Source organism: Sciurus vulgaris (assembly GCF_902686455.1).
Source record: "Sciurus vulgaris genome assembly, chromosome: 6".
Lineage (NCBI taxonomy): Eukaryota > Metazoa > Chordata > Mammalia > Rodentia > Sciuridae > Sciurus > Sciurus vulgaris.
Window position 1 is genome coordinate 39067672 of NC_136466.1, and position 14503 is coordinate 39082174.

A 14503-nucleotide genomic window follows, 5' to 3' on the forward strand; every position below is an offset into this window, starting at 1 on the left:
AACATTACCTGGACAAGAATCTCAAATCTCTCATGTTAAAGATCTCACAGATCCTGTTCTGTGAGGGCAGTGAAGGAGCTATGTACAGGTTTATTCTCTTGACATTTCCAAATGAGACCCCTGAGAATTGTCAAAGCACTTTATTAAGTTTCTGTGCCCCTGGCACCTGGCAGGTGGCACTGGGAGGAATGTGGTACAATCTTTAGTCCATGATCATGCCCCAGTCATCCTCCCACTCCGAGAACACCCAAGAGGGAAAGACGGAATCCCTGGGCAATTAGGAAGCTGTGTGCTCCTGGATCCAAGTCAGGTAGTTGGCCACGTCGGTGTAGACGCCAGGCTTGTTGCGGTCGCCACATCCCGAACCCCAACTGACGACGCCTCGCAGGGTGAGCCGGTGCTCTGCAACCTCGTCCTCACACACGAGAGGCCCCCCGGAATCACCCTGGGTAGGGGACGCGCAGTTCAGCGCCCTCTCATTGAGCTTGACTGGCCGGGGTAAGGCGCCAACCAGGCCCCAGGGCTCACCTGGCACGCGTCGGTGCCACCCTCGAGGAAGCCAGCGCAGAGCATTCCAGGAAGGATGGCGTCCCCGTGTACTTCGGAGGCTGAGCAGCGCTCCTGAGAGATGAACGGCACCTGCGCCTCCTGCAGGAAGGTGGAATATTCCTCCGCTCCTGAGAACCAGAGCACATTCCTCAGAGCACTAGCTTGGACGAGGCTGCACGGTGCTTCTGCACCCGCTGTTGCCCTGTAAGCTTAAAAGGTTGCTCTTAAAAGGGCTCCCTCACAGCAAGCTCAAGGGGGAAGGAAATGCCGTTAACTCCATTTCACAAGCGAGGAAACTTAGGTCCAGAGAGGAGCGGAGAATTAAATGGGAGGAGCCGAAGCAGGAACACCACCCCTCCCTCCCATCCGGTGTCTCAGAACTTAGCTACCCAAGCAGTTTGACAGCGGCTGGAACGCAGGGACTGTGTTCAAGTAAGACCTTGCAGTCCAGCACTCAGAGGAAACTAGGAGAAAGCGAGGTTCTCCCTGGACCCCCAGGAGATGTGGGGACCTAACAGTGAATCCAGACCGGGAAGAAAGGACTACAGGGACAAGGGCCCTGCACGCTCTCATAGCCAGTCAGGTCTGTGCCACTTCTACTGTAGGCACCCTGGACCATGCCACAGTTGAGGGCTTCTTTAGCCTATTCCGGTGTCCAAAGATTTCACGCCCGCCCCCCAGCTGCTGTGCGTACCCTCGAACTGGTGGCCCCAGCCCGCCACCTCGCAGAACGCGTCCTCGGGTTCGGAGGTTTGGGCAGTGCCGCTGGGTAGGCACACCGGTTGAACGTAAGGCGACAAGAGCGCGCAGCTGCCGTCCGCGCCCTCCTGAAGACGCACCAGAGCTAACCCGGGTGGGCAAGAACGTTAGGAGGGAACGTTGGGACCTCGAGACCTCCCCACACTTTCTCCCCATCCCCTCAGGGGCGCCCCCACACACCCAAGTCGTGCTGATAGGTGATGGCTGAGAAGGCCTCGTGGAGGCGGTAGGAGCGCACGCCCAGCGTCTGGCATTGCTCACAGCTCTGGTTATGGAGGTCCTGGCCGAGCACCACCGTCAGCTCCTCTGGCGCCGGCCTGCGGGCGGGGTTGGGGGAGGCAGCGTGCTCAGAGCTGGCCACAGGCTTGCTAGAGGGCTATCCTGCTCTCGAACCTTTCCCTGGATTTCAGTTTCTTTCTAGGGAGCTCCGGGGGGCGGAGGAAATAGGGTACAGGTTCAGGCGAGGCGCAGAAGCTGAGCTCAGGATAAAGGAACTGGCTAGGGTTCCCGGAGGGGCACTGGGTGGGCGGGTACTCGCCGGTTCTGCAGGCAGTGAGCCGCAGTCAGCACCCAGCAGGAGGTGATAAGGCTGCCAGCGCAGAAACTGTCTCCCCAGTACAACGCTGCGATGTAAGGATGTGCCCCGGGTAGCGCCACTAGTCCGCCGACGATTCGACTCAGCCGCTTCCGGAGCCGCTGTCCGCAGCTGGGAGGGCTGGTTCTCGACTGCTGCTTCGAGAAGGCTGTAGGAAGAGCCCAGACTGAGGACAGAAGACCCACGGCCGGCTGGCCGGAATCTAGCTGGTCCCGCGCCTCCTTGCTCAGACTTACTGGCTCCTTCTAACTTAAATACCTGGGGTTTGGGACTGAGGTGGGAGCTGGGTCGTGGGCTGAGGTTTCTGCAACGCCGAAGGCTGGGGCTTGGGAAGGTCCTGACGCTCAACGAAATCCCAGAGAGGAGGTGCTGCCTGGGTTGGGGCCTGGCACTGTGCCAAGTCGCAATACTCCCAGCTCAGCCGATTACCATTCCAGACGAAGCACCACGGGCGGGTATCATTATCCGGGTTCCTGAAACCTCAAGAGAGGGCGCTGTTAGAGCGTGGGGAGCCTCCCCGCCAAGGGACGAAAGGCGGAAGGGGTTGCCCTCCCCCGCCCCAGCCAGTGGTGCACCGGCAGAAGGTGTGGTGGCCCAGTCCCCAGCTTAGCGCTTGCTCCGCAGTCATGTTCCGGTAGGTGGCCTCGGAGTCCCACCGCTGACAAGTTGCACCGGAGAGGGTGGTCCTGGCCCTGCCACGGTAGCTGAGCCCACGGCCATGGTAGCAGTTCGCCTCAACATCTAGGGAGTGAAAGGGCTTCCTGAAACTAGGGGACGGCTCTTGTAGGAGCCTCTCATCCACTTTCCCATTCTCCTCTGTCCTTCTCAGGCCCACGTGGGGGCTGGCTTCCTGCTTCCCTTGAGACCTTCACTCACCCAAGTCACAGAAGGGTCCGGTGTAGCCCTTTGGGCAATGGCACAGGCGGTGGCCTTCAGCCTCCAGGCAGCGACCCCCATTGAGGCATAGGTTGGTGCGGCAGGCTGGGGGAAGGAGCAAACTGAGCCACCCTTGGGCACACCACCCAGACTTCCACAAAATTCTCTTGATCTTCAGTCCTCCTGCACAGTCAGTTCCCAATCAATCCACTTACCATGGCTGGCCAGTGGCTTGCAGTGAGCATCAGGACCTTTGCAGTGGCATTTGGCCACACCTGCTGGTCCAGATCTAAGCCATATCTCATTCTCATGGAAGAACCGAAGAAGCTGAGGCTCAAAGCACTTCTCTGGGGACAAAAGGGTTAGGTCTCCAGAGAGGCTGGGATCATGACAAGTCTCCAGGGATCCAGGAATCTCTTCAGTAGGCCGAGGGCTGCCTCTGTTCCCCAGTGTCCCCTCCCCTGGCAGACACCACCTCCTTACCTCTCTGGCAGTGCTTCCCAGTGAGGTGTTCTGGACAAAGGCAGTGTGGTCCATTGGGCATATTCACACATGTCCCTCCTTTCTGGCAGGGGCTGTGTTTGCTGCAGTGGTCTGAGAGATGGAATGGGGAGCCCGACTCACACAGGTGGGGACCAAGTCCCTACCTGAACCTATATGTCATGGGACATGGAGACTCCAAGTTTCCAAGCCTTAGTTTATTCATCCACAAAAGGAGCCTATTCCTTTCCAGAACTCTCCCACTGAACTTCTGAGGGGTATTGTCAAGGGAGAAAAGGGGCTAGGCCCAGAATCCCAGGTGCATGGAATCTGCTGATAGCCAGGAATTAGGGGTGTGGTGAGGTTCCTGGGCCACCCAGAGGTTGTGTGCAGTACCTTTCACCTTCCTGGGCTCCATGCAGTGTGCCCATTGCTGATCCTGATCAAAGTTTGAGGTGGTAGCACACCTGTAGAAACAGAGGCTCTCCTGCTTTACCCTGGGGGCTAGCCCCATTCCCCCATCCCTAGCTTCCTGTCTCCAAGCAGGTTTCTTGGATCGAACAAGTGGCAAAATCCATGGATCCCAAGCCCCTGCTCCAACCCTGTTGGGGAATCTTACCAGGGTCTGGGGCCTGGCCAGCCTTTGTGGATACATTTGTGGTACAACTGCCGGTGGTACTGGAAGGGGAAGTGGCAGGGCTCACCAGTGACAGTAAGAACTGCAGGAATAACACACTCCTGAGAACTTCCCCTGTGCCCAATTGCCCATACTCCACCTCACAGGATCCGACTGGAAAAAGATTAGACCCTTGAAAATATCATTGTGTGCTCAAGACAGCATTCTGCTTAAGAAGCTGAGTTCTGCAGAATAGCTAAAGCAATCCTCAGTAGAAAAATCGAAGCAGGGGGTATTGCAATACCAGATCTTCAACTCTATTACAAAGCAATAGTAACAAAAACAGCATGCTATTTGTACCAAAATAGACAGGTAGATCAATGGTACAGAATAGAGGACATGGACACAAACCCAAATAAATACAATTTTCTCATACTAGACAAAGGGGCCAAAAATATGCAATGGAGAAAAGATAGCCTCTTCAACAAATGGTGCTGGGAAAACTGGAAAACCATATGCAACAGAATGAAATTAAACCCCTATCTCTCACCCTGCACAAAACTCAACTCAAAATGGATCAAGGACCTTGGAATCAGACCAGAGACCCTGCATCTTATAGAAGAAAAACTAGGTCCAAACCTTCAACTTGTTGGCTTAGGATCAGACTTCCTTAACAGGACTCCCATAGCCCAAGAAATAAAAGCAAGAATCAACGACTGGGATAGATTCAAACTAAAAAGCTTTCTCTCAGGAAAGGAAACTATCAGTAATGTGAAGAGAGAGCCTACAGAGTGGGAGAATATCTTTGCCACTCATACTTCAGATAGAGCGCTAATTTCCAGAATCTATAAAGAACTCAAAAAACTCTACACCAAGAATACAAATAACCCAGTCAACAAATGGGCTAAGGAAATGAACAGACACTTCACAGAAGTAGATGTACAAGCAACCAACAGATATATAAAAAAAATGTTCAACATCTCTAGTAATAAGAGAAATGCAAATCAAAACTACCCTAAGATTTCATCTCACCCCAATTAGAATGGCGATTATCAAGAATACAAGCAACGATAGGTGTTAGTGAGGAAGTGGGGAAAAAGGTACACTCATACATTGCTGGTGGGGTTGCAAATTAGTGCAGCCACTCTGGAAAGCAGTGTGGAGATTCCTCAGAAAGCTTGGAATGGAACCACCATTTGACCCAGGTATTCCACTCCTTGGCCTATACCCAAAGGACTTAAAATCAGCATACTACAGAGATACAGCCACATCAATGTTCATAGCTACTCAATTCACCATAGCCAGATTGTGGAACCAACCTAGATGCCCTTCAGTTGATGAATGGATAAAGAAACTGTGGCATATATGTACAATGGAATATTACTCCACCATGAAGAATGATAAAATTATGGCATTTGCAGGCAAATGGATGAAATTGGAGAATATCATGCTAAGTGAGATAAGCCAATCTCAAAAAACTAAAGAACGAATGATCTTGCTGATAAGTGGATGAATATAATGGGGGGTAGGAGGGGTTAGCATTAGGGTTAGGGTTAGGTTTAGGGTTAGGGATAAGGAGGGTGGTAAGAATGGAGGAAGGAAGGACTGTATAGAGGGAAAAGAGGGGTGGGAGGGGTGGGGGGAAGGGAAAAAAATAACAGATGAATCAAACAACATTGCCCTATGTAAATTTATGATTTTTAATAAAAAAAGAATCTAAATTTACACATCATGTATACAAAAAATGTATTATTCACTGAAAAAAAAAAAAAAGAAGAAGCTGGGTTCTGGAATCAGACAGCTGGAACAGATTCGTAACTCCACCACCTATTAGCTGTGTGAACTTGAGCAAGCCTAGAAGAGTGCTTGCCACAAAGTTAGCACTTAATAACTATTGTTAAATATCAAAACCACTTAACCATTTTGAGCTTTGGTTTCCTCATCTGTAAAATGGCAAAGATAGTAGTATAAAGTTGACCTTATCATTCATTGCTTCCATATTTGCAAATCTGCCTACTTGCCGAAATTTATTTGTAATTCCCAAATCAATACTTGCAATTCAGCCGAAGTGTAGCTCAGTAGTAGAGCATTTGCTCAGGGTCCTGGGCTCAATCCCCAGCACTACACACACACACACACACACACACACAAACACACACAAGTGATACTTTTACAGTCAATCGTGGGCATACCCAAAGCAGAGACAAATTTACATATTCCCCACTGAGGTCCAATGAGGTGATATACTGCCTTCTTTCAGCTCTTATACTATTAACAATTGTCCTTTTCATAGTCTATTTAGTACAGTGTATTCCACATTGTGTTTTTTGTGGGTGATTTTACCACTGGAAATGCCCCCCAAATCTATGCTGAAGATGTGTCTATTGTTTTGAAGTGCAAGAGGGCTGCAGCATATGTTAGGGAATAAATGTGTCAGAGAAAGTTTGTTTGGGCATGAGTGATAGTGCTGTAGACTGTGAGTCACTGTTAGTGAACCAACAACATATACTTTGCATAAGATGTCTTTTGTTAATGGTTAAAGAAAATATTTTTAATCAGAGGCTCACAGGAGTTTTAACAGTATTTGTGAAGTTGTTGTTCATGGTGACTTTGTGCCTGGCACATAGTATGTGCTCAAAAACATTTTCTGCCATTTTGTTGTTAAAGGCAGAGTGTTGAATGCCAAACCAGGGCCTAGATGATAAAGGGAGGTAGAGAGATCTGAAATGAATCTTTAAGATGTAAATGGGATGGACAGAGGCAGGAGACCCTAAGTAGGTAATTAACCCAAGACTGGACACCAAGGTTCAGGCAAGAGGAGGGAGAGCACTTTGGCTTGGTGTTGGGTGAGGACAGGAGGCTGCTGAAGTCCAGGGTTGCGTTGTACTAGGCCTGCCATTATGCTTCAGGGTTTGGGCTTGACCATACCAGACCAAACTCACCAGGGTAGGAACCAAGTAGTTCACAGACCCAGAACGTTGTGTGCTCTAGATAAATATTTAGTCTCTGGTTGAGCTCAGTGGTATGTACCTGTAATCACAGTTATTCCAGAGGCTGAAGCAAAATCACAAGTTCAAGGCCAACCTGAGTAATTTAGTGAGACCCTACCCCAAAACAAAAAATAACGGGCTGGGGATGTAGTCCAGTGACTGAGTGCCCATGAATTCAGTTCCTAGTAACACACATAGGAGTCTAATATAGGAATCTAATCTCTCTCTCTCTCTCTCTCTCTCTCTCTCTCTCTCTCTCTCTCTCTCTCTCATACACACACACACACACACACACAAAATTAGTGCCTGGAAGAATGAAGGCAATGGAAAACCAACAGGGTTGGAGAAAGGGGAGATGATGGCAGGCATCCCTCATCTAAGTGAGAGCTCAGTAATAAGAGCTAAATTTTTGTTCAATGCTGGGGTTAAAACCCAGGACCTTGCTTATGCTAGGCAAGCTCTCTACCACTGAGTTACATTACCAGTCTAAGAGCTAAATTTTAAAAGTTTTTTTCATATTTTTAAAAATACTTGTAAATGGGCTAAGGATATGAACAGACACTTCACAGAAGAAGATGTACAAGCAATCAACAAACATATAAAAAATGTTCACCATCTTTAGTAATAAGAGAAATGCAAATCAAAACTACACTAAGATTCCATCTCACCCCAATTAGAATGGCGATTATCAAGAATACAAGCAACAATAGGTGTTGGAAAGGATGTGGGGAGAAAGGTACACTCATACGTTGCTGGTGGGGCTGCAAATTAGTGCAGCCACTCTGGAAAGCAGTGTGGAGATTCCTTAGAAAACTTGGAATGGACCCACCATTTGACCCAGCTATCCCACTCCTTGGCCTATACCCAAAGGACTTAAAATCAACATAATACAGAGATACAGCCACATCAATGTTCATAGCTGCTCAATTCACCATAGCCAGACTGTGGAACCAACCTGGATGTCCTTCAATTGATGAATGGATAAAGAAACTGTAGTATATATATATACAATGGAATATTACTCAGTTATAAAGAATAATAAAATTATGGAATTTGCAGACAAATGGATGAAATTGGAGAATATCATGCTAAGTGAGATAAGCCAATCTCAAAAATCCAAAAGACGAATGATCTCACTGATAAGCGGATGATGACACATAATGGGGGGTGGGAGGGGGGCAAGAATGGGGGAAGGAGGGACTGTATAGAAGGAATAGAGGGGTGGGAGGGGTGGGGGGAAGGATAAAATAACAGAATGAATCAAACATCATTACCCTATGTAAATGTATGATTATGCAAATGGTATGCTGTTACTCCATGTACAAACAGAAACAACATGTATCCCATTTGTTTACAATAAAAATAAATTTAAAAAAATAAAAAATACTTGTATTGGAGAATTATTAAGAGCTAAAGTTTTATGTAGTTGTCATGCACCAGGCTCTGGGTTGAGTACCTTATGGGGATCAACAACTCATTTCTCATTTTCAGGGAGGTTCACTATTTTTTTTTTTTTTTTTTTTTTGCGGTGCTGAGGATCGAACCCAGGGCCGTGTACTTGCAAGGAAATCACTCTACCGACTGAGCTATCTCCGCAGCACAAGGCAATTACTCTACTGACTGAGCTATCTCCCCAGCCCAAAATAGATTTTTTTTTTTTTTTTTTTTTTTTTTTTTTTTGGTGGTGGTGCTGGGGATCAAACACCAGGGCCTTATGCTTGCAAGGCAAGCACTGTACTGACTGAGCTATCTCCCCAGCCCCTGGAGGTACACTATTAACAGACCTATTTTACACATGGAGAAACTGAAGCACAGAGAAGTCAAGTCACTCACCGAGAGTTGCCTAGCTCACAAGTTATAAAGTTGGGATTCAGAGGTATTTTGGGGTCCAGAACCCTGCTCTGGATCCCTCTTTGCCCATTGAGGGCCCTGACCTCTGTGTGATAGACTGATGCCAATGACGTATTGAAACAAGGAAAAGAAAGGGGAAAGATGGAGAAAATAAGGAAGACTGGCAGAAGCCCAGGTGTAATGGCATAATAGCAGACACCTGCTGGAGCCAGCTCTAGTCTGTCCTCAAGGAACATATATAGCTCACTATCACTCTGGGTCACGGGCACCCAATGGGTCCAAGACCTGGCACATAGTAGGCACTCAGGTCAAAATGTTAACCAGAACTACCCAGTGCTCAGTGTCCCTCCCCTTGCTCCAAGGAACTGAAACTGCCCCTGAGACCGCACATGTCTTACCATGCTTATCTCCACCCAAGTGCACATTCAGAGGGGCAGCCGGTCCACTTACCTACTGTGGGCTCACCCACTCCTTGCTTATGCTCCCTGTGAGCTTTCCAAGGTGGGATCTATAAGAGAGAGACAGAGGCTGGGAATTTGCCTAGAAATTCATAACCTGCCCCTGAGCCTATGCTAGCCCCCAACCTGCTCTCATAGCCTGAAAATAGAAAGATTTCCTCACAAGATCTGGGTCCTCCTTCCTCCTCCCATGGTCTCCTCAATGACCTGTCCCCTGCAGAAACGAAGGCCATGCTCACATATCCACTGGCTGTGGTTATCTGTCTCCTCTGCCTGGGCCTTCTGGGTTGGACTCACCTTCCCACACAGGCCTCCCTGTTGCCTGGACCACAAGGTCATGGGTAGAGGCCAAGGCTGTGATAGGGACCCCCCAGGGCCATCCTTGCCCAATCCTGGTTCCCATAGCCCTCACCGAAAGCACTGGCTCCAGGCTCACCAGCAGGGACCCCAGAAGCAGCAGAGGCCTCATGGCGTCTATCCCTTGGTCCAGCTGACTACCCAGGAGTCCAGATCAATGGGGTTGGACAAAGGTCTCTGAGGCCTGGGAAGTAGGGATTGGGCAAGCTGCCCTCCTGGGACTGGTGGGGCATAAAGTGTTTGTGGAAAGTCGTGCAGAGCATCTTCCTTGGTAGGTTCCTGAGGAAGGGGGTTGGGAGTTGGTGGATGAGGGTAGAATAATAAAGGGCTGGGTTCCCTGGTCTCTCTTGGATAATGGGACTGGAAGTAGGAATAGGGACATATTTGTGTTTCAGGTCCTACTGAGGATGAGGGGTTAAGATGGTAAAAAAGAATTCCCCAACTTCAGGAATGTTCAGAGTCCATCATGAAGTATATTAGTTTTCTATTGCTGTATAGCAAATTATCACAAACTTAGAAGCCTGCATAAGACCCATTTATGGTTCACCAATCTGTACATAACAATTGGGTACTGCGTAATTGGGTGTTATGCTCAGAATATCACAAAGCTCAGAGTAAGGCTTAATTTTTTGCAGTCTCTAGGGGAAGATTCAGTTCCAAGCTCATTCAGGTTGTTGGCAGAATTCAATTCCTTGTAGGACTAAAGTTCCTGCTTCCTTGCAGGTTGTCAACTAGGGGCTACCTGGGCTCCCAGAGACCACCTGCATTTCTGGTCATGTTGTTCCCTCCAGCTTCAAAGTCAGAAACAGAAAATCTCCCTTAGTTTGAATCTCTCACACTTTGAATCTCCTTTGCCAGGTAGAAAAACCTTGTCCTTCCCAAGGGCTTGCCTATTTGACCATGCCCAAGAACAATCTTCCCATCTTTTTTTTTTTGAGGGGGGGGGGTGCTGGGGACCGCAATCTTCCCATCTTAAGGTAAACTGATTTGGGACCTTAATTACATATGCAAAATCCTTTACAGAGGGCTGGGTGTAGTTACTTAGTGGTAGAGCACTTGCCTAGCCTGCATGGGGCCCTAAGTTCAATCCCGGGTACCCACAAAAATTATTTTATAGAAGAATCTAGATTATTGTTTAGCTGGAAGAATAACATGAAAGGGCCGTACAACTGTGCCCAATGGTGCATGCCTGTAATCCCAGATACTGCAGAGACTGAAGCAGGAGAATCACAAGTTCAAGGTCAGTTAGGGCAATTTAGCAAGACCTTGTCTCAAAATGTAAGATGTTATGAGGGTATAACTCAGTTGTAGAGCACTTGGCTAGCATGTGAGGCCCTGGGTTTAATTCCTAGTTCTGGGAAAAAAATAAAAGCACACATCCAATGGGGGTTGAGATCTTGGGATCATCTAGAATTACTTCTAATCCCATGGAAAAAGTGTTAAACTAGGGAACAATTAGAGCACAGGGAGTGAGATGGGGTGTACATGTGCTGTTTTTCCTGCCCGGCATTTCGTTGTAGTTAGTAATGACACTTTGATTTTTCCTTAGGGAACCAGCCCTTCCTCACTTTTTCCACCTTACTCTAGTGCTGCCAACTCTACTCTAGTTCTAGGACTGAGGGGTGTGGCCTGAGTCGGACCAATCAGAGCATGGCATCTTTAGAATGCAGCAATTGATTCAAGATAAGCATATGCACAAGTTAGGTCAATCAGAGTTTGCCCCGAAACTTTTACCTGAACTTGGTGAAAGATACTTTCTTTCCACAGGGTTTGTAAAACAGGTTAGAATGTGGGCCTGATGACATTGATGGCCATCTTCGACTTGCTCAAGGATGGGCTATCTGAGACTAAAGTAAAGCAAACAGAGAAGGAAGGACAAAGGGATGCCATTGTCAGGCAGCCTGCAAGATAGTCCTCCCCTCCTGGGATTTGTGCCCTTTTGTAGTGTCTTCCCACATTGAATCAGAGCTATACTGTGTGTCCAATAGAACTGGCAAAAGCGAAGGTGTTTGACTTCTAAGCCCAGGTCATAAAAGTTATTTCAGTTTCTGCCTTGGTCTTTGGATTGCTCACTCTGGGGGAAGCCAGCTGCTATGTTGTGAGGACACTCAAGCAGCACTGCAGAGTCACCCATGTAGGAAGAAAGTAAAATCTCCTGCCAGCTACTAGCACCAATTTGACAGCCATGTGAAATAGCCACCTCAAAAATAAATACTGCAGGACTAGGGATGTAGCTCAGTTGGTAGAGTGCCTGCCTTGCATGCACAATCCCCAGCACCACAAAATAAATGAATACTGCTTATGCACTCTCATGACAGAACCAGTATTAGTCAGTTTTACATTACCATAACAAAATACCTAAGACAGGTTAAGTTACAAAGTAAAGAGATTTGTTTAGTTCACGGTATTGGAGGCTGAAAATCCAAACTGCATGGCACAGGTTCTCATGAGGGCTGCCTCTCGGCTGTATTACCTTACAGCAAATTGCAATGGCAGGTGCATGTGTGGGATCAAGTGATTACAACTTGAAACAGGAGGCCAGAGAGATGGAAGAGACACCAGTCAGGTTTGCCTCCAACAACCCTCTTGTGAGAACTAACCAGGATCTCACATGAAAACACCTTAATCCCTCTAAACAAATACCTTCAGTGAAGGACATCTCACTAGGTGCCACCTCCCAAAGGGCCACACCATATCCCAATACTGGAACCAAACGTCCAACATGTGGATCCTTGGGAGACACTCAATCATGTATAAATCATAGCAGATCTCAAGACAAAACTACGCAGCTAAGAAAGCCTGACCATCAGAAACTGGGAAATGATCATTGATCGTTGTTGTTTTAAGCCGTAAGTACCCGGGTGATTTGTTATACAACATTTGATAACTAATATTGATGGACTGATTCCTGATGACTTTGAGAGCCTGGATCCTACAACTAGAAGCATCATTAAGAGTTCCTGGCTGGGTGTGGCACACACCTGTAATCCCAGCGGCTCAGTGGCTGAGACAGGAGGATGGTGAGTTCAAAACCAACCTCAGCAAGAGAGGTGCTAGGCAACTCAGTGAGACCCCATCTCTAAATAAAATACAAAATAGGGCTGGGGATGTGGCTCAGTGGTCAAGTGGCCCTGAGTTCAATCCCTGGAACCCACCTACAAAAAAAAGACTTCTTGGTTATAGGGGCTGGGGGCATAGATCAGTGGTAGAGTACTTGCCTAGCATGTGCAAGGCCCAGGGTTCAATCTGACTTACTGCCAAAAAAAAAAAAAAAAAAAAAACAAAAAACAAAAAACAAAAAACGGACTTCTCAGTTCTATGAGCTATTAAAACCTATTTCAATAGACTTCTGACCCTCAATCAAAGGAGTCCTCACTAACACAAGGTAATTTATGGGAAAGGAAGATCGAATATAGCCACTTACTAATTCTGCTAGAAGAGAGGCAGGCTGTGGGAAATTTCTTGGAAAAGAAACACATCAGGAGGAGGGTAGGAGGAGTAGGGACACCTTTCCACCTTTGGTTTCAAAGGGAACATATTGAGGTGACAGCTATTAAGTCCACAGGATGAAAGCAGAACTATGAGATGTACAGGTGAGCTCATCAAAGTGAAAGCACCTCTGGCAGTTCTTGATTACACCTGAGTAGAGACCTTGGCCCCAGGGCTGGACCCGAAATGGCTCCTTCCTCCTAGGGAGAAGTAAAGCAAACAGAGAAGGAAGGACAGAGGAATGCCACTGTCAGGCAGCCTGCAAGTAGTCCTCCCCTCCTGGGATTTGTGCCCTTTTATGTCTTTCCCTTGAAATGGAAGGGACCTTTTGAACAGGTCTGCACAATGAGAAGGAGTTTGCAGGTGGAAAAGGGACAGAAGTGCTTCCAGGCAGAGTGAGTGATACGACTGCAAAGAAGCCTGAATACAACACGTCAAGTGAAGAATGTAGTGAGCTCAGGGAGCCTGGTAGGGAGTGTGAGATGACGCTCGAGGTCCAATGGGACTGAAGGTAGACATTCATGGTTATTTGATCACCTTCTATTCCCTCTTCCTCTAGGCTCCCAGTTTCTTTCTTTTTTATACCTTTGTTTATTCATTTATTTCTTTATATGTGGTGTTGAGAATCAAACCCAGTGCCTCATACTCCACTGAGCTTCACCCCTAGCCCTAGTCTCCCAGCTTCTATTTGTGATCACTCTATCCAGTTATGTGGTGAAAGGCTGACTTCTAGTGATCATCTTCCCACTATGGAAGCCTAATGGACCAGGAAAAACCTCTCTCCCCATATCAAAGCCAGAGGAACTTAAACTCAGCCAATGGGCTCTCTTATTCAAATTCTGGATCCAAGATGGCAAGAAGATTGGAGGAGTGCAGTGAGCCACCTGTGCCCTGACCGTATTGTCTCTACTACCTGGTATTAGGGATGCTTTCCAAAATCCAAACTTAAGTACTGGGGATGTTCAAATTAATTTCGCATCACAAGAGTTCTAAAGCAAGCTGGGAGTCCTGGCTACTTAGGAGGCTGGGGTTGCAATTTGAGGCCAGCCTGGGCAACTTAGGAAGACCCTGTCTCAAAATAAAATTCAAAAGGGGACTTGGGGATGTACTTCAGTGATAGAACACTTGCCTAGCTTGCGGGAGGCCCTGGGTTTGATCCTTAGCACACATACAAAGCACAACCCTAACACCAAAACAAATGAAAAAAACAAAAAGAAAAAAAACCTTAAAAGCAGAAATACAGAATTGATTGACACCATTTGAGACCTAGGATCCAGAGATACTTGAAGTTGGAACCACCCCTGAACTTTTCAGTTATTTGAATCGATGATTTCCCTTTTTTGCCTAGGCCAATTTTAGTTACAACCAAAGTCCTAACTGATGCAAGAGTTCAAACATTGTTACCAGGAAGTTCCTGAAAACAAAACAAGCCAAAACAAAAAACCCCTCATCATGATGGGTTGTGTAAGTCAGTAGCTTAAAG

The 14503-nt window shown here is 47.4% G+C and overlaps 1 protein-coding gene across 1 annotated transcript; it reads right to left on the bottom strand.

Annotated features, from left to right (window-relative positions):
• Positions 1-125: 125 nt before the first annotated feature.
• Positions 126-9685, bottom strand: F12 (coagulation factor XII). The gene is made up of 14 exons (XM_079145656.1): positions 9587-9685; positions 9167-9224; positions 3879-3978; positions 3656-3726; positions 3263-3373; positions 2995-3126; positions 2780-2884; positions 2479-2644; positions 2162-2376; positions 1847-2051; positions 1489-1625; positions 1244-1393; positions 529-677; positions 126-445 (listed from the first exon to the last, which is right to left on the bottom strand). The coding sequence occupies exons 1-14, from the start codon at positions 9641-9643 to the stop codon at positions 278-280; spliced, it is 1824 nt and encodes a 607-aa protein (XP_079001782.1). The 5' UTR covers positions 9644-9685; the 3' UTR covers positions 126-277.
• Between the last annotated feature and the right edge of the window lie 4818 nt (positions 9686-14503).

What these genes read in the sequence shown, in the direction of transcription:
- F12 (XM_079145656.1), bottom strand. Translation starts at nt 9,643, where the DNA reads ATGAGGCCTCTGCTGCTTCTGGGGTCCCTGCTGGTGAGCCTGGAGCCA. An exon ending in AGTGGGTGAGCCCACAGTAG is followed by an intron (nt 3,979 to 9,166) that starts GTAAGTGGACCG and finishes TTATTCCTGCAG; the next exon opens with TTCTTACTGTCACTGGTGAG. An exon ending in GGCCACCACACCTTCTGCCG is followed by an intron (nt 2,377 to 2,478) that starts GTGCACCACTGG and finishes TTGAGGTTTCAG; the next exon opens with GAACCCGGATAATGATACCC.